Source organism: Salmo salar, chromosome ssa03 (assembly GCF_905237065.1).
Source record: "Salmo salar chromosome ssa03, Ssal_v3.1, whole genome shotgun sequence".
NCBI classification, from domain to species: domain Eukaryota; kingdom Metazoa; phylum Chordata; class Actinopteri; order Salmoniformes; family Salmonidae; genus Salmo; species Salmo salar.
The window spans coordinates 28319504-28346723 of record NC_059444.1 but is presented as its reverse complement, the minus strand read 5'-3'; the positions used below and the strand labels follow the sequence as shown (position 1 = coordinate 28346723).

The 27220-nt window shown below is 42.8% G+C and overlaps 1 protein-coding gene across 2 annotated transcripts in view; it reads left to right on the top strand.

Annotated features, from left to right (window-relative positions):
- LOC106599258 (dipeptidyl aminopeptidase-like protein 6) overlaps nucleotides 1-27220 on the top strand; it is a 128980-nt gene that overhangs the window by 66521 nt on the left and 35239 nt on the right. For both annotated transcript variants that reach the window (XM_014190396.2, XM_014190397.2), the window contains exons 2-3: nucleotides 19800-19914; nucleotides 21872-21970. In XM_014190396.2, the coding sequence (XP_014045871.1) occupies nucleotides 19800-19914; nucleotides 21872-21970 (214 nt within the window). The remainder of the gene's footprint in view (nucleotides 1-19799; nucleotides 19915-21871; nucleotides 21971-27220) is intronic.

Here is a 27220-nt window from a genome sequence, read left to right as displayed (position 1 = left end):
GAGGTGACATAAGGGAGGTAAAGGCAAAAAAGGCCATGGTGGCAAAGTAAATACAATATAGCAAGTAAAACACTGGAATGGTAGATTTGTAGTAGAAGAAAGTGCAAAGTAGAAATAAATAATGGGGTGCAAAGGAGCAAAATAAATAAATACAGTAGGGGAAGGGGTAGTTGTTTGGGCTAAATTATAGATGGGCTATGTACAGGTGCAGTGATCTGTGAGCTGCTCTGACAGCTGGTGCTTAAAGCTAGTGAGGGAGATAAGTGTTTCCAGTTTCAGAGATTTTTGTAGTTCGTTCCAGTCATTGGCAGCAGAGAACTGGAAGGAGAGACGGCCAAAGGAGGAATTGGCTTTGGGAGTGACCAGAGAGATATACCTGCTGGAGCGCGTGCTACAGGTGGGTGCTGCTATGGTGACCAGTGAGCGGAGATAAGGGGGGACTTTACCTAGCAGGGTCTTGTAGATGACCTGGAGCCAGTGGGTTTGGCGACGATTATGAAGCGAAGGCCAGCCAACGAGAGCGTACAGGTCGCAGTGGTGGGTAGTATATGGGGCTTTGGTGACAAAACGGATGGCACTGTGATAGACTGCATCCAGTTTGTTGAGTAGGGTATTGGAGGCTATTTTGTAAATGACATCGCCGAAGTCGAGGATCGGTAGGATGGTCATTTTTACGAGGGTATGTTTGGCAGCATGAGTGAAGGATGCTTTGTTGCGAAATAGGAAGCCAATTCTAGATTTAACTTTGGATTGGAGATGTTTGATGTGAGTCTGGAAGGAGAGCTTACAGTCTAACCAGACACCTAGGTATTTGTAGTGGTCCACATATTCTAAGTCAGTACCGTCCAGAGTAGTGATGCTGAACGGGCGGGCAGGTGCAGGCAGCAATCGGTTGAAGAGCATGCATTTAGTTTTACTTGTATTTAGGAGCAGTTGGAGGCCACGGAAGGAGAGTTGTATGGCATTGAAGCTCGTCTGGACGGTTGTTAACACCGTGTCCAAAGAAGGGCCAGAAGTATACAGAATGGTGTCGCCTGCGTAGAGGTGGATCAGAGACTCACCAGCAGCAAGAGCGACATCATTGATGTATACAGAGAAAAGAGTTGGCCCAAGAATTGAACCCTGTGGCACCCCCATAGAGACTGCCAGAGGTCCGGACAACAGGCCCTCCAGTTTGACACACTGAACTCTGTCAGAGAAGTAGTTGGTGAACCAGGCGATGCAATCATTTGAGAAACCAATGTGGTGATTGACAGAGTCGAAAGCTTTGGCCAGGTCAATGAATACGGCAGCACAGTATTGTTTCTTATCGATGGCGGTTACGATATCATTTAGGACCTTGAGCGTGGCTGAGGTGCACCCATGACCAGCTCTGAAACCAGATTGCATAGCGGAGAAGGTGCGGTGGGATTCGAAATGGTCTGTAATCTGTTTGTTGACTTGACTTTCAAAGACCTTAGAAAGGCAGGGTAGGATGGATATAGGTCTGTAGCAATTTGGGTCAAGAGTGTCCCCTCCTTTGAAGAGGGGGATGACAGCAGCTGCTTTCCAATCTATGGGAATCTCAGACGACACAAAAGAGAGGTTGAACAGGCTAGTAATAGGGGTTGCAACAATTTCAGCAGATAATTTTAGAAAGAAAGGGTCCAGATTGTCTAGCCCGGCTGATTTGTAGGGGTCCAGATTTTGCAGCTCTTTCAGAACATCAGCTGAATGGATTTGGGAGAAGGAGAAATGGGGAAGGCTTGGGCGAGTAGCTGTTGGGGATACAGTGCTGTTGACTGCAGTAGGGGTAGCCAGGTGGAAAGCATGGCCAGCCGTAGAAAAATGCTTATTGAAATTCTCAATTATAGTGGGTTTATCGGTGGTGACAGAGTTTCCTGTCCTCAGTGCAGTGGGCAGTTGGGAGGAGGTGTTCTTATTCTACATGAACTTTACAATGTCCCAGAACTTTTTTGAATTTGTGTTGTAGGAAGCAAATTTCTGCTTGAAAAAGCTAGCCTTGGCTTTTCTAACTGCCTGTGTATATTGGTTTCTAACTTCCCTGAAAAGTTGCATATCACGGGGGCTGTTCGATGCTAATGCAGAACGCCACAGGATGTTTTTGTGTTGGTTAACCTCTATGGGACCGGCGGGACGAATTCGTCCCACCTACGTAACATCCACTGCCAGCCTGTGGCGCGATTTTCAAAATCTTCAAAATCCTATTACTTCAATTTCTCAAACATATGACTATTTTACAGCCATTTAAAGATAAGACTCTCGTTAATCTAACCACACTGTCCGATTTCAAAAAGGCTTTACAACGAAAGCAAAACATTAGATTATGTCAGCAGAGTACCAAGCCAGAAATAATCAGACACCCATTTTTCAAGCCAGCATATAATGTCACCAAAACCCAGAAGACAGCTAAATGCAGCACTCACCTTTGATGATCTTCATCAGATGACAACCCTAGGACATTATGTTATACAATACATGCATGTTTTGTTCAATCAAGTTCATATTTATATCAAAAACCAGCTTTTTACATTAGCATGTGACGTTCAGAACTAGCATACCCCCGCAAACTTCCGGGGAATTCGCTAACATTTTACTAAATTACTCACGATAAACGTTCACAAAAAGCATAACAATTATTTTAAGAATTATAGATACAGACCTCCTCTATGCACTCGATATGTCCGATTTTAAAATAGCTTTTTGGTGAAAGCACATTTTGCAATATTCTAAGTATATAGCCCAGGCATCACGGGCTCGCTATTTAGACACCCGGCAAGTTTAGCACTCACCATAATCATATTTACTATTATAAAAATGTCATTACCTTTTGTTGTCTTCGTCAGAATGCACACCCAGGACGTCTACTTCAATAACAAATGTTGGTTTGGTCCAAAATAATCCATCGTTATATCCGAATAGCGGCGTTTTGTTCGTATGCGTTCCAGACACTATCCGAAATAGTAAAGAAGTGTCGCGCTTGGCGCAATTCCTGACAATAAAATTCAAAGTATTCAATTGCCGTACGTCGAAGCATGTCAACCGCTGTTTAAAATCAATTTTTACGTCATTTTTCTCGTAGAAAAGCGGTAAAATTCCGACAGGGAATCTCCTTTTCGGCAAACAGAGGAAAAAATCCCAAAGGCGGGGGCGGTCGGGGTCACGCGCATAAGCTAGTGTCTCTTGATGGGCCACTTGAGAAAGGCGATAATGTGTTTCAGCCTGGGGCTGGAATGACGACATTCTCTTTTTTCCCGGGCTATGAGAGCCTATGGACGACGTGGGAAGTGTCACGTTAGAGCAGAGATCCTTAGTAAATGATAGAGATGGCAAAGAAGTTCCAGAAATGGTCAGACAGGCCACTTCCTGTAAAGGAATCTCTCAGGTTTTGACCTGCCATTTGAGTTCTGTTATACTCACAGACACCATTCAAACAGTTTTAGAAAATTTAGGGTGTTTTCTATCCATATGTAATAAGTATATGCATATTCTAGTTACTGAGTAGGAGTGGTAACCAGATTAAATCGGGTATGTTTTTTATCCAGCCGTGTCAATGCTGCCCCCTAGCCCTAACAGGTTAACCTCTCTAGGCTAGGCGGGACGAATTCGTCCCACCTACGTAACAGCCACGGCTATCCTGTGGCGCGATTTTCAAAACCTTAAAAATCCTATTACTTAAATTTCTCAAACATATGACTATTTTACAGCCATTTAAAGATAAGGCTCTCGTTAATCTAACCACACTGTCCGATTTCAAAAAGGCTTTACAACGAAAGCAAAACATTAGATTATGTCAGCAGAGTACCAAGCCAGAAATAATCAGACACCCATTTTTCAAGCCAGCATATAATGTCACCAAAACCCAGAAGACAGCTAAATGCAGCACTCACCTTTGATGATCTTCATCAGATGACAACCCTAGGACATTATGTTATACAATACATGCATGTTTTGTTCAATCAAGTTCATATTTATATCAAAAACCAGCTTTTTACATTAGCATGTGACGTTCAGAACTAGCATACCCCCCGCAAACTTCCGGGGAATTCGCTAACATTTTACTAAATTACTCACGATAAACGTTCACAAAAAGCATAACAATTATTTTAAGAATTATAGATACAGACCTCCTCTATGCACTCGATATGTCCGATTTTAAAATAGCTTTTTGGTGAAAGCACATTTTGCAATATTCTAAGTACATAGCCCAGGCATCACGGGCTCGCTATTTAGACACCCGGCAAGTTTAGCACTCACCATAATCATATTTACTATTATAAAAGTTTGATTACCTTTTGTTGTCTTCGTCAGAATACACACCCAGGACGTCTACTTCAATAACAAATGTTGGTTTGGTCCAAAATAATCCATCGTTATATCCGAATAGCGGCGTTTTGTTCGTGCGTTCCAGACACTATCCGAAATAGTAAAGAAGTGTCGCACGCATGGCGCAATTCGTGACAATAAAATTCTAAGTATTCCATTACCGTACTTCGAAGCATGTCAACCGCTGTTTAAAATCAATTTTTACGACATTTTTCTCGTAGAAAAGCGATAATATTCCGACAGGGAATCTCCTTTTCGGCAAACAGAGGAAAAAATACCAAAGGCGGGGGCGGTCGGGGTCACGCGCATAAGCCAGTGTCCCTTGATCGGCCACTTGAGAAAGGCGATAATGTGTTTCAGCCTGGGGCTGGAATGACGACATTCTGTTTTTTCCCGGGCTCTGAGAGCCTATGGAAGACGTGGGAAGTGTCACGTTAGAGCAGAGATCCTTAGTAAATGATAGAGATGGAAAAGAAGTTCAAGAAATGGTCAGACAGGCCACTTCCTGTAAAGGAATCTCTCAGGTTTTGACCTGCCATTTGAGTTCTGTTATACTCACAGACACCATTCAAACAGTTTTAGAAAATTTAGGGTGTTTTCTATCCATATGTAATAAGTATATGCATATTCTAGTTACTGGGTAGGAGTGGTAACCAGATTGAATCGGGTATGTTTTTTATCCAGCCGTGTCAATACTGCCCCCTAGCCCTAACAGGTTAAGGGCAGTCAGGTCTGGGGAGAACCAAGGGCTATCTCTGTTCCTGGTTCTAAATGTCTTGAATGGGGCATGCTTATTTAAGATGGTGAGGAAGACATTTAAAAAAAATTACCAGGCATCCTCTACTGACGGGATGAGGTCAATATCCTTCCAGCATACCAGGGCCAGGTCGATTAAAAAGGCTTGCTCGCTGAAATGTTTCAGGGAGTGTTTGACAGTGTTGAGTGGAGGTCGTTTGACCGCTGACCCATTACGGATGCAGGCAATGAGGCAGTGATCGCTGAGATCTTGTATTTAGAGGGCAAGTTTGTTAGGATGATATCTATGAGGGTACCAGTGTTTACGGCTTTGGGGTGGTACCTGGTGGGTTCATTAATAATTCGCGTGAGATTGAGGGCATCAAGCTTGGATTGTAGGATGGCTGGGGTGTTAAGCATGTCCCAGTTTAGGTCACCTAGTAGCACGAGCACTGAAGATAGATGGGGGGCAATCAGTTCACATATGGTGTCCAGAGCACAGCTGGGGGCTGAGGGTGGTCTATAGCAGGCGGCAACGGTAAGAGACTTGTTTTTAGAGAGATGGATTTTTAAAAGTAGAAGTTCAAATTGTTTGGGTACAGACCTGGATAGTAGGACAGAACTCTGCAGGCTATCTCTGCAGTAGATTGCAACACCGCCCCCTTTGGCCGTTCTATCTTGTCTGAAAACATTTACATTTACATTTAAGTCATTTAGCAGACGCTCTTATCCAGAGCGACTTACAAATTGGTGGATTCACCTTATAATATCCAGTGGAACAACCACTTTACAAAAGTGCATCTAAATCTTTTAAGGGGGGGGGTTAGAAGGATTACTTTATCCTATCCCAGGTATTCCTTGAAGAGGTGGGGTTTCAGGTGTCTCCGGAAGGTGGTGATTGACTCCGCTGTCCTGGCGTCGTGAGGGAGCTTGTTCCACCATTGGGGTGCCAGAAAACGTTTTAGTTAGGGATGAAGATTTCAGAGTTTTTGGTGGACTTCCTAAGCCAGGATTCAGACATGGCTAGGACATCCGGGTTGGCAGAGTGTGCTAAAGCAGTGAATCAAATAAACTTAGGGAGGAGGCTTCTAATGTTAACATTACGGTTACAGAAGTCATCAAAAGAGAGCACCTGGGGAGTAGGAGTGGAGCTAGGCACTGCAGGGCCTGGATTCACCTCAACATCACCAGAGGAACAGAGAAGGATGAGGATAAGGGTTCGGCTAAAAGCTATAAGAATTGGTAGTCTGTGACGTCCGGAATAGAGAGAAAAAGGAGCAGGTTTCTGGGGGTGATAAAATAGCTTCAAGGTATAATGTACAGACAAAGGTATGGTAGGATGTGAGTACAGTGGAGGTGAACATAGGCATTTAGTGATGAGAGATATTGTCTCTAGAAACATCATTGAAACCAGAAGATGTCATAGCATGTGTGGGTGGAGGAACTGAGAGGTTGGATAAGGTATAATGAGCAGGGCTAGAGGCTCTACAGTGAAATAAGCCAATTAACACTAAACAGAACAGCAATGTACAAGGTATATTGACATTAAGGAGAGGCATGCTTAGCCGAGTGATCAAAGGGTCCAGTGAGAATTAGATAGCTAATCGAGCCATAGGTAGCAAGCTGGTAGAAGATGGAGGGAGGTCTGTTTTTAGCCACCTCGTGCGTTTCCGTCTGTAGATTAGTGGGGTTCCGTGTGGTAGGGGGGACCAGTCCAATTGTCCTTGCTGTACAACTGGGCCAATGGCCAAATAACAAGTGTCCTATTTCAGACTCACTGTATTGATAAATTCCTTCCATGTCTCTGACCCATTGATAAATAATTCCCTATTACAGAAAAACCACTAGTTCCATTGATCGTTAATTCTAGTCCTCTCGTCCTCTGCAATGTGTATTTATCTTTGACATATTCTTACAACAGGTATAAATGCTCAGGGGATAATGGGGGAGATGGGCGACATCTGGAGGGGGGTGGAGACAAGCACAAAGACAGGTGAAACCGATCAGGGTGTGACAAAGAATTTCTCTGAATCTCACTAATTTCCCATTCCAATGTAGGAGGAGGTTACCACAGCAATCACTGTAGCAGAACAGAACATTCTCTAGGTGAAGATAGATATTAAATAATTAATTCCAAAAGAAAAATCACAGAAAGGAATAAAAGGCTGAGGTATAAATAATTGAATAGGTTTTGGGTGGAGTCTAAAGGAGGACAACACAATGCACTTGTTTTAGTCCTAAGTATTTTACCATTGTATTTCAACACAGTGAAATACAATGGTATGAGTCACTTCAGTGAACCCCCCTTTAGTGAACTTTAGGACATTTTCTCTTCTGAAGTGTATAGTATGTGTGCCGGTACTTTCCTTAAGCTATCAAACGTGTTATGCCATGGCAGAGTACAGTACTTTATATTGAATGGAGTGGGTACACGTTGATTTGTAGGCCTACCCATCACAGTTGCCCCCTTTATCATAATGTCCACAGCAGGTATCTGATTCAAAGAGCAGTTGGTGCCCATTATCCTCAATAGACTTAATTGGTCCTATTCAGACCTAGATTGACTGCAGGAGGACAGAAGGGTCCAGGTTTCCGAATAGAGCAGCGGGAGGTGGCACACTAGCCTCAGACAGGTGCCCTAGTTCAATCCCTACTAAATACCCTGCTGGGCTGGCATGCATTCTTAATCTCACTAGTTAATGCCCATGATTTCTTGATAATGGTGTTACAGGGGAGAAGTTAACCCCAGTCAGTCACTTCCCAGCCACTCACAGGGCAGGGCTTGACCCCTCTTGACCCCATCAGGCTATGGCTATGTGACATTTGAGTGATAGATCATGTGACAGGAGTCAGACGACTACCAGGCGAATCTGTCTTGGACTGCATGGTCACCTGTTCAAGTCTGTACTGTATTTGACGTTTCATGCCCCGGAGTGAACAGAATTGTACACTTGCACACTCAATCACAAACAAGGGCTGAGAGGCTTACGTTGCCAACTTCCCTTGCTTGGCTAATTGTTTGGACCGATGGCAAAGATGGCCGTGGCGAAGGTGTGTCTTTTACGTGTTTAAAACAGCCCAGGACTCTCTTGGTTACCGTGGAAACCGGGTGCTCAGAGATGAGGAAAGATCCATTTCACACTTCAGCAAAGAGAGCGGAGAAAGCAGGGAGACAGTGAGAGAGATATGGGGACATCGAGATGGAGAGAGAAATATCCCATTCATACACAGACGAAAAGCCGTCAATTTTACCATGCCATCAACTTTTTACCGCCTTTATATCTGAAAGGTATTGCCGGTAGTCATAAATGCGGTATTATTTTTAAAAGTCCCGCTAATGCCTCAGTTTTAAACTTCGCCTTTCATCTTACCGGCTTTGGCATGCATTAAATCATGAACATTCTATTGTTGTCCAACATCAAAATTGTCCTTGTCAATCACAAGCTTTAAATAAATGCTTTTAATGCATTTATTACCTTAATTTAAGTGTCTATTGTCACTGAAATGCTTTAGCATTTAGCCTGGGGGAACACACACAGATCTGCCATTTCATTTTTGTTCTTACTTCCACAGGTAAATATTTAAAGGCCCTTATATTTAGCTAATAAATAATGGGTTAATATGCATATGTTTCTAACTTCAACTTCAAACTGCTAGTAGTCTGTCTTCAACCACAATAACTGGTGGGAAGTTCAAAAGGAGAGACAGCATGTGATGGTGTGATCACATTGGCTGGTGATGATTAATTTACTGCAGTATTAGGCCTAATATTTAGACAACAAATGATGGGTTAATATAAATGAGCTTCTTCAGCTACACATTCCAGATGAGCCCGTGCGCAACTATGCAAGTCACTCCACTATTCCTGTTCTCCTGCAGTTGCAAAAGCTATAGGCTGCAATATCTACTTGGATGTTTATGTTGAGCATATTTGACTATGATTAGTCCTATTTAGATAACTGTCTGCTGCTACTATTAAAACTTCAGTTGGCGAGGAAGTTTGCTAGCAAGCTATCAATGTACATGGTATGGCACAAAGCGGAGAGAGTGGAGGAAAAAAATATGAAACGTGGATTAAGAAAAGTGATTTTTTTCAAATCATCCTACAGAGGTTCATCCAGGTCAGATGTCTAAGTTATTTACATGATCGGAAAGAGCAGATTCTAAGATCTATAAAGCACATTCAAGCACCACTTTTTTGCTATATGACAGCGGTTCAACGCATTCTCACGACACTCAAGTAGTTTTGGAAAAATATGATTTATATTTTATTCTTTAATATTCCGTTATATTCTAACTATGTGTTGACTATGATCAGGGCAGGGGAATGTACGTGTCAAAATAACAAATTATTGATTTCATGTGCACGGCATAGCCATGTGGCCTATAAACTGCACTGACAAGTAACACAATTCAACTCAATATATGCTATTCTACTCTTTTGAAAATACAAATGCTCCGACGCCTGCCGCATGTGGCAGGGGCTACAGTCCATTACAGATTACAAAGGAAGGTGCCTCTCTACCAGACAAACTCAATGCATTTTATGCACACTTAGTTAAAAACAACACCAAGCCATGCAAGAGGACACAGAGGACTGGGTGTTCACGCTCTCCGAGGCCGATGTGTGTCGTGGAAATTCTTACACAGGGACACTCAAAGTCAATCTTAAGTAAATCATCCTTTATTTGTCAGCGCGCTGGAGAGGTTCCAACCAACTCAATGCGCCGTAGTACACATGTCAATCAAGCCTGGGAAGTCCCAGCAGTTGTCTTATATACGGCTATACACAGACAAGTTATATTTGCATGATTTAGCATAATTAATTCATCACTAGCGGTGGCTCGCACGACTGACCAATACCTCACGAGGTTCTCTCTCTCTCCAAGTTGAGACCTTGAAACTGAGATACCTCGGTTGTTCCCATAGCAATATTCTGGGCATACTGCCAAGTTGAGGAACAGTGATAGTGAGAATTCCTCCATACACAATCAGTCAGTCACCTGCATGAACCTTTCTAATTAGTTATTAGAAAGTAGCATTGATTTGATACTTTGTAGCATTTATTTGATACATAAACATAATATTTCCCTCACATGAGTAAGGTTTTTAATCAGGTCAACACTTGCAAGGCGGCGGGGCCGGACTATATTCCAGGGCATGTTCTCAGAGCATACGCAGAACAGTTGACAGGCATATTCATGGTCATTTTCAACCTCTCATTGTCCCAGTCTGTAATCCCCATGTCTCAAGCTGACATCATTCCTGTTCCCAAGAACTCTAAGGCTACCTGCCACAATGACTACCGCCCTGTAGCACTCACATCTGTAATCATGAAGTGCTTTGAAAGGCTGGTTATGGCACACATCAATTCCATCATGCCAGACACCCTAGACCCACTCCAATTTGCATACCGCCCCAACAGATCCATAGACAACGCAATCTTAATTGCACTCCGCACTGCCCTCACCCACATAAATAAGAGAAATTCCTATGTGAGAATGCTGTTCATTGACTACAGCTCAGCGTTCAACACCACAGTCCCCTCCAAGCTTGTCACCAAGTTAGGGACCCTGGGACTGAACACCTCCCTCTGCAACTGGATCCTGGACTTCCTGACCGGCCGACCCCAGGTGGTGAGGGTAGGCAACATCACCTCCGCCACGTTGACCCTCAGCATGGGGGCCCCACAGGGGTGTGTGCTTAGTCCCCTCCTGTACTCCCTGTTCACCCACGACTGCGTGGCCATGCACGACTCCATCACCATTATCAAGTTTGCTGACGACACGACGGTGGTAGGTCTGATCACCCATGATGATGAGACAGTCTACAGGGAGGAAAAAGTTATACAGCTCCACCATTGAGAGCATCTTGACTGGCTGCATCACTGCTTGAAATGGCAACTCGGACATCTCAGTATATCACTGGGGTCGAGCTTCCTTGCCATCCAGGACCTCTATATCAGGCGGTGTGAAAGGAAGGCCCGAAACATTGTTAAATACCTCAGCCATCCAAGCCATAGACTGTTCTCTCTGCTTTTGCATGGCAAGCGGTACCGGAGTAACACGTCTGACACCAACAGGCTCCTGAACAGTTTCTATCCCTAAGATTTAGGAGTGCTGAATAGCTATCAAAATGGCTGCATGGACTATCTGCATCTGACCCTTTTCTTTTATTTAAATGCACACTCACTGTACTCTACACACACACGCACACATCCCCCCCCCCCACACACACACTTAAATTGGCTCACACACATAAAACGCACACACATTCATACTGACTCTACATACAGTCGTGGCCAAAAGTTTTGAGAATGACACAATTATTAATTTCCACAAAGTTTGCTGCTTCAGTGTCTTTAGATATTTTTGTCAGATGTTACTTTGGAATACTGAAGTATAATTACAAGCATTTCATAAGTGTCAATTACATGAAGTTGATGCAAAGAGTCAATATTTGCAGTGTTGACCCTTCTTTTTCAAGACCTCTGCAATCCGCCCTGGCATGCTGTCAATTAACTTCTGGGCCACATCCTGACTGATGGCAGCCCATTCTTGCATAATCAATGCTTGGAGTTTGTCAGAATTTGTTTTTTTTTGTTTTTCCACCCGCCTCTTGAGGATTGACCACAAGTTCTCAATGGGATTAAGGACTAAGGAGTTTCCTGGCCATGGACCCAAAATATCGATGTTTTGTTCCCTGAGCTACTTTTGCCTTATGGCAAGGTGCTCCATCATGCTGGAAAAGGCATTGTTCGTCACCAAACTGTTCCTGGATGGTTGGGAAAAGTTGCTCTTGGAGGATGTGTTGGTACCATTCTTTATTCATGGCTGTGTTCTTAGGCAAAATTGTGAGTGAGCCCACTCCCTTGGCTGAGAAGCAACCCCACACATGAATGGTCTCAGGATGCTTTACTGTTGGCATGACACAGGACTGATGGTAGCGCTCACATTGTCTTCTCCGGACAAGGTTTTTTCCGGATGCCCCAAACAATCGTAAAGGGGATTCATCAGAGAAAATGACTTTACCCCAGTCCTCAGCAGTCCAATCCCTGTACCTTTTGCAGAATATCAGTCTGTCCCTGATGTTTTTCCTGGAGAGAAGTGCCTTTTTTGCTGCCCTTCTTGACACCAGGCCATCCTCCAAAAGTCTTCGCCTCACTGTGTGTGCAGATGCACTCACACCTGCCTGCTGCCATTCCTGAGCAAGCTCTGTACTGGTGGTGCCCCGATCCCGCAGCTGAATCAACTTTAGGAGACGGTCCTGGCGCTTGCTGGACTTTCTTGGGCACCCTGAAGCCTTCTTCAAAACATTTGAGCCGCTCTCCTTAAAGTTCTTGATGATCCGATAAATGGTTGATTTAGGTGCAATCTTACTGGCAGCAATATCCTTGCCTGTGAAGTCCTTTTTGTGCAAAGCAATGATGACGGCACGTGTTTCCTTGCAGGTAACCATGCTTGACAGAGGAAGAACAATGATTCCAAGCACCACCCTCCTTTTGAAGCTTCCAGTCTGTTATTCGAACTCAATCAGCATGACAGAGTGATCTCCAGCCTTGTCCTCGTCAACACTCACACCTGTGTTAACGAGAGAATCACTGACATGATGTCAGCTGATCCTTTTGTGGCAGGGCTGAAATGCAGTGGAAATGTTTTTGGGGGGATTCAGTTCATTTGCATGGCAAAGAGGGACTTTGCAATTAATTGCAATTCATCTGATCACTCTTCATAACATTCTGGAGTATATGCAAATTGGCATCATACAAACTGAGGCAGCAGACTTTATGAAAATTAATATTTGTGTCATTCTCAAAACCTTTGGCCACGACTGTACACACACACACTCACATACAACCATCATACACACACACTCACATACAATCATCATATATGCTGCTGCTGCTCCATTTATCATATATCCTGATGCCTAGTCACCTTACCCCTATACAGGTTTACCTCTACCACTCAAGTATCCCTGCATATTGTAAATATGGTATTGGCACTGACCCTGGAACTGCCCCTGTATATACAGTAGCTAGCTTACTTTCTCATGTTCTTCTTATTTCTATTTCTTGTGTGTTTTTCTTCTGCTTTACTTTATAGTATAATACTTTTACTACGGATATTAATTACTGGGAAAGCGTTGGGAAAGCGCTTGCAAGAAAGGCATTTCACTGTTCTTGTACACGTGACAATATGAACCTGAAACATACCGGGAATTCTGTCTGAATTTGGCAAGAGATGGAGATACAAAGTGAGGTGGATACACAATCTTATACTTTAGCACATACACCTGAAAATAGACTGAAGCTGGAAAAGTGATGGAAAGAAGATCTGTTGTTTTCCCTCTTGTGATTTTCCACTCTTTTTGATTGAGAGAGAGAGAGAAACAGAGAGAGAGTGATGGACTACGCTGGCGCGCTTTGTTTTGGTGTGGTGTATTTCTGCTAAAAACAGCAGGGGTGAAAATGGCTCTGGTCCTCATTTATTGATGGAACCTCTTATTGTTGTCAAACCCAGTGTGTGCTGGCTAATACATGAGGACTGCCTAATGCATGAGAATTCCCATGCCATGCCCAAAGAAGCTCACTCAAGAGTTCTGCACTTTCTCTTGCATTCAAAGGAAGTATTCTTGACTCTTGGGGTGAAAGCTAAAGTTTGAGTTTGTACAGTTTTTGTAATGTAGAGCTGGAGCATATGGCTTGTTGGCAGATAGGACAAAAAGAACATCTGTAGGAGTTTTTTCTGCCTCTGTCTGTTTTCCTGTAGTGAGATGGTTATTGGTGCCAACAGAGGTCTTGGTAGGCCTACGTCATTTTTATTAACTTAAGTAGAGTTAGTATTTGTTAGCTCAAATTTGTCCCTTTGTTGAGTTGCTGATGAACGCCATAAGAATATTGTACAACCTCATTTAATGAATTTATGCAGATTAGACTACATGTTTATGCATGGCAAAGTGTTTTTTTTTTGCCATCAGTTCGACTCTTAAAGGAGTATGAACACGCAACACATCATTTGTATTCAGGACTGGTACTATGTGTCTGCAGGCTACATACACAAACAACCTGGTCCGTTTTGTGTGGAGGCAGTGTGCCTAAATTCACACATTGTCACAGCAGTGTTTGTTCTATTGTTGCTAGAGGATGAGATATGGATGGTAATGACAGTAGCTAGCAGTAACCAGGTAGGTGTTTCAGATGACAACAGCAGCTGGCAGGTGTTGGTGAAACGTTGAACTGAGGACCTGTTGGCTGACACACAGGTTGCTACAAGAACTGAGAAATACAGACAAACAAAAAGAAGAGAAATATATAGAAGATAGTCTCTCTTGTTAAAAGGGGATTTAGTGTTGGCTGCGTGTATAAAGATACCTGCATATTTCCATCAGGAAGTAAGGTGTAGGATGTTTCTGAAATATTCCCAATTTTGTTTACTTCTCCGGGGCTCATACTGGCCCGCCTTGGACTCGTGTTGAACAGCCCTGCTGTGAGCATGTTGATGAGGTAAAGGGAAGGAGTAGACTGTAGAGGAGGAGAAGGGAGCAGGAGACTAGAGAGGAGGCAAAAGGTCGAAAAAAGCCTACAGACTGGAGAGATTGAATATTCACACAGGCTATTTAGACTGGCATCAAGATGGCTAGTATGGTTCTGCTGAGCAAAGACTTTCCCAGCTCCTCGGTTAGAATAGAATGTAATTGGATATCCCTCCGGCCACAGAGGTCAATTTAACGTTGGTTAAATGTCATTTCATTGAATTGACGTGGATACAATGTTGATTCAACCAGTGTGTGCCCAGTGGGATGTTACCTCTGCTGTAGGTTCTATTATCACTGAGCCGTAACATTTTACATTTGAGTCATTTAGCAGATGCTCTTATCCTGAGCGACTTACAGGAGAAATTAGGGTTAAGTGCCTTGCTCAAGGGCACATCGACAGATTGTTCACCAAGTTGGCTCAGGGACTCGAACTAGCAACCTTTTGATAACTGGCCCAACGCTCTTAACGCTAGGCTACCAGTCACCTCTAAAGCCTGGTGTACACTACACAATACAAACTTGTCCCAGACAAGTTTTTGATATTGAAGACAAAATCCCCATGTCATTGCCTACTCGGGGCGGGCGGCCGTCACCGACGCTCGTTTAATGTGAGCGAGTCAGAGAGGCACTCTGAGGGCTACCGATCCCGTATTTGAGCAGTCCCAGACGTCCCGATGTTTTCAAACATGTTTGATTTTATCGGCACGAAATATGCAATGCTCTCGTAGTGTGCAACGCCAATGAGAGCTCGCCAGAGAAGAAGCCAGTGAGATGATGATGATGTTGTTTAGCTTCACCCAGAATGTGTAGACTCTCGAGAAGGAGCGAGATGCATTTGTACTTGCCTTTAACCAAAGCCAAAGTGTCAAATCATTACTGCTCAGAAGTTCCCAAGTAATGTTATTCAATTCAAAATGTTGGCTAGATATTTGAACTCTGTATGACAGGTGTGAATGTCTGACTGAAAACGTTTGATGCTGCTGTAGCTTATTCTAGCTACGTTAACAATCTAATCACATAATTGTTTTTGCGAGACTGCGTGGTATCGAGAATGCTCACTGCCGACCAAGTAAAGAATCTTGTAGTGTGTGCCACGTCATTTAGTGTGCGCGACAGCGATCCACAACGTTGGCAAGATAAAAAACTACAGTAAAGACATCGTTTAAGGTGAGAGGCTCAGCGATGTTAGGATTTTGAAAGTGGTGTATTGTCCACCTGGCTTCACCTGTAACCGTGATGCCAGGCTCTCAAAGGTTGTCTTCAAAGTGTTCAAAAGTCTTTGAGTGTTCAAAATGGACGATTGACTGGTTGTAATAAATTCTCACCTGAACCTTTGCAGTGTACTGTAGATATCGATGGGCCTTGATCTGTACATTTGATCTGCAGACCATATTATTCATTTGTTTATTCCTTGCGGAGGTCAGAGGGCAGCAGACAGTGATTTCCTGATGAATCCACAGTTGGAGCTTTTCCATTAGGAGGGGATAACACAGGCAGATTAATTTCCTCTATCTCAGTCTCCAGCCTTATCTCACTATCAGTTGAATATGTGGGAGATGCCTCCGCAGCAACAATAATATAAGAAACTGCTGCTGTTACACACATGCAAACACACATACACACTAGGGTTGCCACAATACCAGTATTGCGATACGCAGAAGTACCGTGGCAAGGAAACAAAACATGGAACAGATTTAAAGGGCAACTCCACCACTTTTCAACCTCATTTTCATCATCTCCAGCACAATACCATTGTCAACATATGAGTGAGAGAGCGCATTTCTACAAAAAATATAAAGTTCAAAAGTTAAATTTTTTTTTTTGATTGAACTTTGATTTTCAAACTGTATGACATTCACAGTGGCGCGGGGGAGCAAATACCCTCCATTGGGCGAGAAACTTGTTGCAGGGTTTGAAAATCACTCTCAGTGTTGGGGGAAGCTACTCTGAAAATAGTTTACCAAGCTGTCAATTACTTCACACTGGAAGAAGTTCAAATACAATAAAGCTACCCTGAAGAAAAATATTGTTTACTTACCTAAAGCTACTTAGAATTGTTTTTCGCTACATGTGTACTTCATAAACAAATATCATATCTTAATCTGAAATGTCATAGATGACAAATTGCAAGAACAGATCAGTCTGTAGTCAGATGTTGACAGAAGTGATTTAGCCTACAGAAAGTAAGAATTACAAAAAGTGTTTCAAGTGAGAATTAGGCAAGTCTGATGCCGAAAACGAAAGGAAATTCTTGCCTACTTCATCCATATTTTATTTTATTTTTGCGAAGAAAGTAGTGTGTAGTTCCAGTAGTTAATTACTTTTTTTTACCATGCAGTGTAGCTAACTACTGAAAACACTACAAAGATTTGAATTTAGTTCAACTACCACCAAGCTAATGCAAAATGTAATTAAATCACTAGATGAACAACATGTAGTTCACTACTCCCCAACAATGATCACAGTTTTTTACTTTTAATCCTACCCTGTGATGTCACAGAGAAGCATTTTTTTAGGACCTTTCTTCTTATCTTTTTTAACCACAGATCATAGAAACTTGTTGTTTTCACATAAACTCAGCAAAAAAAGAAACGTCCTCTCACTGTCAACTGCGTTTATTTTCAGCAGACTTAACATGTGTAAATATTTGTATGAACATAACAAGATTCAACAACTGAGACATAAACTGAACAAGTTCCACAGACATGTGACTAACAGAAATTGAATAATGTGTCCCTGAACAAAGGGGGATCAAAATCAAAAGTAACAGTCAGTATCTGGTGTGGCCACCAGCTGCATTAAGTACTGTGGTGCATCTCCTCCTCATAGACTGCACCAGATTTGCCAGTTCTTGCTGTGAGATGTTATCCCACTCTTCCACCAAGGCACCTGCAAGTTCCCGGACATTTCTGGGGGAATGGCCCTAGCCCTCACCCTCCGATCCAACAGGTCCCAGACGTGCTCAATGGGATTGAGATCCGGGCACTTCGCTGGCCATGGCAGAACTCTGACATTCCTGTCTTGCAGGAAATCACGCACAGAACGAGCAGTATGGCTGGTGGCATTGTCATGCTGGAGGGTCATGTCAGGATGAGCCTGCAGGAGGGGTACCACATGAGGGAAGAGGATGTCTTCCCTGTATCGCACAATGTTGAGATTGCCTGCAATGACAACATGCTCAGTCCGATGATGCTGTGACACACCGCCCCAGACCGACAGACCCTCCACCTCCAAATCGATCCCGCTACAGAGTATAGGCCTCGGTGTAATGCTCATTCCTTCGACAATAAACGCAAATCCGACCATCACCCCTGGTGAGACAAAACCGCGACTCGTCAGTGAAGAGCACTTTTTGCCAGTCCTGTCTGGTCCAGCAACGGTGGGTTTGTGCCCATAGGGGACGTTGTTGCCGGTGATGTCTGGTGAGGACCCGCCTTACAACAGACCTACAAGCCTCTCTCAGCCTATTGCGGACAGTCTGAGCACTGATAGAGGGATTGTGCATTCCTGGTGTAACTCGGGCAGTTGTTGTTGCCATCCTGTACCTGTCCCGCAGGTGTGATGTTCGGATGTACCGATCCTGTGCAGGTGTTATTACACGTGGTCTGCCACTGCGAGGACGATCAGCTGTCCATCCTGTCTCCCTGTAGCGCTGTCTTAGGTGTCTCACAGTACGGGCATTGCAATTTATTGCCCTGGCCACATCTGCAGTCTCATGCCTCCTTGCAGCATGCCTAAGGCACGTTCACGCAGATGAGCAGGGACCCTTTGCATCTTTCTTTTGGTGTTTTTCAGAGTCAGTAGAAAGGCCTCCTTAGTGTCCTAAGTTTTCATAACTGTTACCTTAATTGCCTACCGTATGTAAGCTGTTAGTGTCTTAACGACCGTTCCACAGGTGCATGTACATTAATTGTTTATGGTTCATTGAACAAGCATGGGAAACAGTGTTTAAACCCTTTACAAGGAAGATCTGTGAAGTTATTTGGATTTTTACGAATTATCTTTGAAAGACAGGGTCCTGAAAAAGGGCAGTTTCTTTTTTTACTAAGTTTATGTAGACACTGGTTTGGTGGAGAGGCTGAATATGAGGTTGACAAATGGCAGAATTGCCCTTTAATTTCTTGAGAAAAACAGTCCTAATGTTGGAAAGAACTTCCTTATGGTGTCACTCAGAATCACATTTGTATATTTTGCAAGCTATAGCACTCAATATTTTACATAAAGGTTTTAAAGAACCATAGAGTTTGGTCTGCTTCGTGTTCTTTTTTTCTGCCAAGGTAAATCTGGTATCGTAGTATCTCGATGCTTGTACCATGACAAAGGAGAGGAGAGAGACATAGACCTTAACAATGAGACGCTGTACAGGGTCCAAGAGTACCGGCTCTCTGCATCAATACGTCTAGCCTATTTCAGGATCTCTGTGATCTCTGTGCTTTATCCAACTCTATTGTCCGGCCTTGATAGTCAGAGGAATTGGTTAAAGCACTTTCAGAACTGGAACTAGGCTAGAATCAGCCTTGGATACCAACAGATATAGTAGCAATCCAACAGATAGTCTTTCCCTTAACCCTGATTCACCTATAGGACACTCACACTTGTCTCAGGAACCAATCTCCATGTTGCTTTACCACAACTATCAATGGATAGGCTGTGTAATATCATGCTGGGCTTTTTATATGAGCAAATGAGATGGTGTAACCGTGCAGTGATTTATCTGCCTCAGCCTACATTCGATTGGCTGTCTTATTGGTTAACCGATACAGCCACTGCACCACAATAGGGGTATAGTTAGGTTTTGTATGTCACTTGGATTTGACTGTATGTGTTTAGAGTAATAGGGTTTCATATATAGACCATCTAGCATCTGTTTGGCTTTGCCTGTAGGAGAAGAAAGGCGTATTACGGTGTAAAGGTGTCGCCTCGGGTGAAATACTTTGGGGATGTGCTCAGGTTCTCTGGATCTCCCAATGCGGTACATGCTAACATAAGGAACTATCTTCAGCATATTCTTGTTTTTTCCTGTCATTTCCACCTTCAGAGTTTATTCTGTCACTTAGATTCCCACTAGTTTCTTTCAACAGCTGTGTGGCTGAGAGCCTATCACAGGAGTACTGCAGTAGTAACACAAGTTGTCAGTGCCTCCCCTCCTTTACTCCCAACTCACCCTTATTAACTCTAATGTGTGTGTGTTTGTGTTGCAGGAGCTGGTGGGCAGTGCCCCTCCACAGAGGAACTGGAAGGGGATAGTCATCGCCCTGCTGGTCATCTGCATCATCTTGTCTCTGATCGTCACCTCTGTCATCGTGCTCACCCCAAGTACGTAACACATAAAGCTGCATACACTTCTACACTCAGCTACTGAACACTACAAACACCACACCATATCCTACAGATGTAGGATCTTAATTTGAGCTAGTTTGCTACAGTAGGAAAATAATACTGCAGCAACAGGAAATGTGAATTATTATGTGGATTATAATTAATGGACATTTTGTAGGGGCTGACACATTTTTCATAATAAAAGTCTGACATTTCAAAGTGGAAATGACAAACTTCAGAAGTTTTAAACCTAAAATACAGTGCAAGTTTTTAAACCTAAAATACAGTGCAAGTTAATCATTTTCTGCATTACAGGAACGTTTTCCTGCAACAGGGTGATCAAATTAAGATTTTAAATCTGTAATAACACAAAGACACTCAGCTATATTATAATAAAAACACACTTAGAAACACCCATTACAATCGGCTAGATTACACCACACACACTATCAAATACGTAACACTGCAGACACAGCATCACTTCCCAAACAAATGTTGTACAATTCCGTCTCCCAGACACAGTTTCGCTAAAAAGCTGCAGGATGGGTCTGGAGAAATGTAACCACTCTCAAATTCACAGACAGAGCTATGCAAGGACTGACCATCCATGATATCAACATGATAGTTTTGACCATGTTTTCAGGCTATGCAGTGTTTGTTTACACTTACTTAGTTTAAAAAACATTGTAATCTAACAAGCTTATATTTTGGGTTCGGGTGGGGTACGACAGTTGACCTAAGCTCACGAGACCTTTATCAGTTATATTCTTCAGGAATCAATGGGTACATATCATGAATTTATAAGTCCCAAAATAGATGTAGCAACTTCAGATTGCCCCTTTAAATCAAGACATACTCATACCGGAGTCAGCCCGCCAAATGAAAACTTCTACTTAGATTGAGAGGGATTACAATTGGCCTTGCTAGCAGACTGCCCAGTGGGTCATTTCATTTCATAAGCCCATTCATTCATAGACAGCCAGGAGTAGAGAAGGTGATGGTAATGTGTCTGCTTGGAGATTGCATATTGGTTTTTCAGAGAGACGAGGTGAGGTCATCCTCTCGCAAGGTAATGGGGATTTAATGTATAACACCATTCAGTGTCATTTAATGGAAATTATTATGCAGTAATAGCTCTAGTCATTTGTATAATTGGCAGTGCATCAGAGCTGCTATTTTCCACATGTTGGGAATGAATTGCTCTCCTTGGTCATTTAGCAAAGATGAAGAGAATGTGTAAATGTATAGACTTGCAAAGGCACTGACTGTATAGCTCCCAGACCGTGGGCATATGGGGTTGAAAGGCACACACACACGCACACACACACACACACCACCATCTCTATATAACTCAACCTTTTACCTCTGTTGTCTACCCTGTCTGGTCTGCAGTTTTGCTGTCAACTGCAGAAGGGATTGTGTAGCTGGGGGTAGAGGGAGTAATGGCTGCTTGAAAAACTGTCCAGGCTGCAGTGAATCGATGCTGGTGGATCAATAGAGAGTTACCCTGGGCCAAGTGTCTATTTCTCCTTTGTAACCTCTCCGTAATTGCTGTGTCTGTGAGTTGGGAACTGCTGCTGGAAGTCCTACTATCTCCAGAGACAGAGAATGCACGTAATTGTCAGACTCTGCCCGTCGTTTCCCGGTCTGTTTTTATAACCCCTCAGGCAACTTGTTGCAGGAAAAGTAAAATATAAACGTTTTTTTGGAAATGGAAAATGCACTTCCCTGCAGCTAAAGGCTGCTCAAGTCACAAAGGAAGACTGTAAATGTATTACTATGTCAGAGTACTGAATGACTGACAGCAACCAGATAACAAAGATGGCCAGATCCATTTTTTAGTTGCAGGTAAGTCATGTGAATGAGAATTGAACCTTAACAGGTTCATATTGCTGTAACTTATTAATTATGTCTTCTTCCATTGTTTTGTTTTCTTAATATATTCCACTGGTAGTTGCAGATGATAGCCTTGCCCTCAAAAAGAAAGTCACCATCGAGGACATCTTCGGAGGAGACCTTCATGTGCATGACCCCGACGCTACATGGCTCAGCGGTGAGTTGCTATAGTTACACCCTGCCCTCTCATCCGCCACAAGAAACTGAACCTCACTCAGAACCAATGTTCCCTCTAAGCTGCGTTCAGGCCCATACTCTACACAGACTGGTGCTCCATAACCAATCAGAGTTGCAGTAGGCCTACATGCAAATATCCATTACCATATATGGATCTGTGCCATTCACTTTGAACTGGACTGTGTTTACAGTATGAGCGGTTGCGAGTAGAACGGCTTGTTTTGAGATCAAATCAAAAGCTGCATGTAGCCACCTAAGCACATTTGATCATATTCTTTGCTAATTAGTGAGTTATTAGCCCAGTTATAGCTAATTTCTTGTCAACAACGGGGGAGTGGTTGCTTCCTACAAGAGCACAAAATATGTGCATTTCTAGCACTTTGAAAATAGCTTTTTTTCTGTCTTAAAGGGGCAGTGTTGTCTTTTGAGACGGTCTTGAATAACTAAGTAGACCGTAGGCAGAGGGTAGCATAATTTATCTTATTCTCTGTAATAATGGTATGGGAACAATAATGCATTTTATTTTGTAAAGTGATTTCTTGCATCAAACAACACATTTTCAGTCAGCTCCTTGTCTGATTAGCAAGTGGATAAACAGGTTAATATCAAGCCCTGCATGTTTTTTTTTTAAGTCTCATGGAATGAAGGCCTACATTGAACACAACACATTGGCTGCTACTGTAGGCTGAATGATAGAACAGCTATTTTCATGTTAAAATGTTATGGGATGCATTTTCTCCATTGTTTTTGATGGTAGGCCAGTCTGGTAGGCCTACGTTATGATCAAATAGCTACTGTAACCTACTTGGCCACTGTTATAACTGTAACTTAAAGCGGGTAGTGTTCACAGTAAACAGAAGTTGCACAGAATTTTCACAACGTTCAGGTTTGCGATCAGCAGACCTGAAATTTGCTCACTGACGAAAAGTTTGAGCGAACATTGCTCAGCACCCACCAACCAGTCTGCACGTTTGAAAGTTTGAAGGCGATTTTGTAGCTAAAACGATCGAATACTTGTAGCGACTGGAATTTGTTCCATTCAAGTCTATGGCACCTGAAATACATTTGGATTTATGCAAATATGGTTGTAGTGTGAAAAGTATATGTAGTATAAAAAAAAAAAATTCAAGCAACAATAGTGTACCAGTGCCAGTCTGTGTGTTTTAAAGTTATTTTGGTGTTGGTAGCTTTAATGGTTCAAGAGAAGTGGTGAATTCAAATACTTCCCATTCAAACCTATGGAGCTTTTATGTACATTTTAAATGGTTATAGTTCAACAAGTATAAATGGTATAAAAAAGCTATATACAAGTACACCATTCCAGACCGGCCTGCATGTTTTAAAGTTTCAATCGAGTTTCCAGCTTAAACGGTTGAAGACTAGTTACGTGGCAAAGTTTTCCCATTCAGGTCTACGGCCTTTGAAATGCATTGTGATTTATGCAAATATGGTTGTAGTGTGAAAAGCATTAGTAGTATCAAAAAGTTTTTTCTAGTACACTGCCTGCATGTTTTTAGTGTTTTTACAGTTTTGAGTCTACATGTGGCAGTGGAAAGAAAATAATAAGGATGAACAGTTTGTAAAGTTGTACTTTGCTTTCAGTAAGCACATTTACTTAAGGGTTATACAGAGAGACATAGACAGAGCCATGTAATCCAATGGAACTGTGAAATGTGCCTGTCTCCACCATGGTCTCTCCACGGTGAGTAAATCCCATAGACATTGATTCTGTATGTCATTTTGTGTTAAATCCTTCATAATAAGTTTCCAGTTTATGCCGTCATGCACCATACAGTACTGTAGCTATAATGTATGCAGAGCATGTACAGGACAGGTATGGCCAAAATTAAACAGATGTAGGGCTGTTTACATTTACATTTTAGTCATTTAGCAGACGCTCTTATCCAGAGCGACTTACAGTAGTGAATGCATACATTTTTTTATTTATTTTTTTATTTAAAAAAATTGTACTGGCCCCCTGTGGGAATTGAACCCACAACCCTGGCGTTGCACACACCATGCTGGCGTTGCAAGCACCATGCTCTACCAACTGAGCCACAGGGAAGATGCTGATATGGCCGTTTTACCCTTGACCAGGTAAAGTGGCAAGCAAACTGCAGAACACACAAATATTGGATAAAGCTACTGATCGCCTTCTAGTGTTAGAGATTCAAATTACTTTAGTTTTTTTCATTGACTCCAGAAAGCACAAAAGCAGAACCAGTTTTTTTCTACATACTTTTACAAACTGATATATTAACAACTTAGCTACCTATGCAGCAGTAACTTAGCGTGTCTTCTTCATTGGAAAGTAACATTTTCACAGCAACCTATATCAACATAATTACTCAATCTGGATATCTCGGAAGATAATTTCATTTTTTATTTTTTATTTATTTTTTATTTCACCTTTATTTAACCAGGTAAGCTAGTTGAGAACAAGTTCTCATTTACAACTGCAACCTGGCCAAGATAAAGCAAAGCAGTGCGACACAAACAACAACACAGAGTTACACATGGAATAAACAAGCCTACAATCAATACCACAATAGAAAAAAAGAAAGTCTATATACAGTGTGTGCAAATGGCGTGAGGAGGTAAGGCAATAAATAGGCCATAGTAGCGAAGTAATTACAATTTAGCAGATTAACACTGGAGTGATAGACGAGCAGATGATGATGTGCAAGTAGAGATACTTGTGTGCAAAAGAGCAGAAAAGTAAATAAAAACAATATGGGGATGAGGTAGGTAGATTGGGTGGGCTATTTACAGATGGACTATGTAGAGCTCCAGCGATCGGTTATCTGCTCAGATAGCTGATGTTTAAAGTTAGTGAGGGAAATATAAGTCTCCAGCTTCAGTGATTTTTGCAATTCGTTCCAGTCATTGGCAGCAGAGAACTGGAAGGAAAGACGGCCAAAGGAGGTGTTGGCTTTGGGGATGACCAGTGAGATATACCTGCTGGAGCACGTGCTACGGATGGGTGTTGTTATCGTGACCAGTGAGCTGAGATAAGGCTGAGCTGTACCTAGCATAGACTTATAGATGACCTGGAGCCAGTGGGTCTGGCGACAAATATGTAGCGAGGGCCAGCCGACTAGAGCATGCAGGTCGCAGTGGTGGGTGGTATAAGGGGCTTTGGTAACAAAATGGATGGCACTGTGATAGACTGCATCCAATTTGCTGAGTAGAGTATTGGAAGCTATTTTGTAGATGACATCGCCAAAGTCGAGGATCGGTAGGATAGTCAGTTTTACTAGGGTAAGTTTGACGGCGTGAGTGAAGGAGGCTTTGTTGCGAAATAGAAAGCCGATTCTAGATTTGATTTTGGATTGGAGATGTTTAATATGAGTCTGGAAGGAGAGTTTACAGTCTAGCCAGACACCTAGGTATTTGTAGTTGTCCACATATTCTAGGTCAGAACCACCCAGAGTAGTGATGCTAGTCAGGCGGGCGGGTGCGGGCAGCGATCGGTTGAAGAGCATATATTTGGTTTTACTAGCGTTTAAGAGCAGTTGGAGGCCACGGAAGGAGTGTTGTATGGCATTGAAGCTCGTTTGGAGGTTAGTTAACACAGTGTCCAAAGAAGGGCCAGATGTATACAGAATGGTGTCGTCTGCTTAGAGGTGGATCAGAGAATCACCCGCAGCAAGAGCAACATCATTGATATATACAGGGAAAAGAGTCGGCCCGAGAATTGAACCCTGTGGTACCCCATAGAGACCTCCAGAGGTCCGGACAACAGGCCCTCCGATTTGACACACTGAACTCTGTCTGCGAAGTAGTTGGTGAACCAGGCGAGGCAGTCATTTGAGAAACCAAGGCTATTGAGTCTTGGCCAGGTCGATGAAGACGGCTGCACAGTACTATCTTTTATCGATGGTGGTTATGATATTGTTTAGTACCTTGAGCGTAGCTGAGGTGCACCCGTGACCAGCTCAGAAATCGGATTGCACAGCGGAGAAGGTACGGTGGGATTCGAAATGGTCAGTGATCTGTTTATTAACTTAGCTTTCAAAGACTTTAGAAAGGCAGGGTAGGATAGATATAGGTCTGTAACAGTTTGAGTCTAGAGTGTTTCCCCCTTTAAAGAGGGGGATGACCGTGCCAGCTTTCCAATCTTTAGGGATCTCGGACGATACGAAAGAGAGGTTGAACAGACTGGTAATAGGGGTTGCAACAATGGCGGCGGATCATTTTAGAAAGAGAGGGTCCAGATTGTCTAGCCCAGCTGATTTGTACGGGTCCAGGTTTCGCAGCTCTTTCAGAACATCTGCTATCTGGATTTGGGTGAAGGAGAAGCTGGGAAGGCTTGGGCAAGTATCTGCGGGGGGTGCAGAGCTGTTGGCTGGGGTTAGGGTAGCCAGGAGGAAAGCATGGCCAGCCGTAGAGAAATGCTTATTGAAATTTTTGATTATCATGTATTTATCGGTGGGGACCGTGTTACCTAGCCTCAGTGCAGTGGGCAGCTGAGAGGAGGTGCTCTTGTTCTCCATGGACTTTACAGTGAAACTGAATTAATAATTGAAATCATGGCAGAATATTTTGGCACAGTCACCCTGTTATGACGTTGGCAACATGCTAATGTCCAGTGTTTTTCCTTGCAGACCGCCAAATAATATGTAGGGAAATGGTGGCTGCAGAGATGTTAAACAGCAGGCATAAGGGCATTTCCCTCAGCAGATGGATCATGATAATTAACCTCACCAGCAGAAGCACACACACAGTATTGTACAACTAACCTTGTGGGGGGGACATGATTCAGTACCATCCAAAATCTTATTTTCCCTAACCCTTACCCTAACCCTAACCCTGACCCTAACGTTAACCCAAAAACCTAACCTTAGCTCTAACCCTAACCCTAGCTCCTAACCCTAACCCTAAACCTAATTCTACCCCTAACACTCATTCTAACCTTAACCCTAAACCCCCTAGAAATAGCAGTTGACCTTGTGGGGACTAACAAAATGTCCCCAGATGGTCAAATTTCTGTTTGTTTTCTATTCTTGTGGGGACTTCTGATTAAACACATCCACACGCACGCGCACACACACACACACACACACACGCACACCTCAAAGCTTGTCCTTTGTCTAACACCACATTGGAATGTTCTCTGCTCTCATTACTTTTAATTGATTGATTAATTACAGCAATTTAATGAATCGCTTTTGTTAAAGTTGTTATGCACTACTTGAAAGAAGTCAGCTGACTTGTCAGGCCTTCTGGA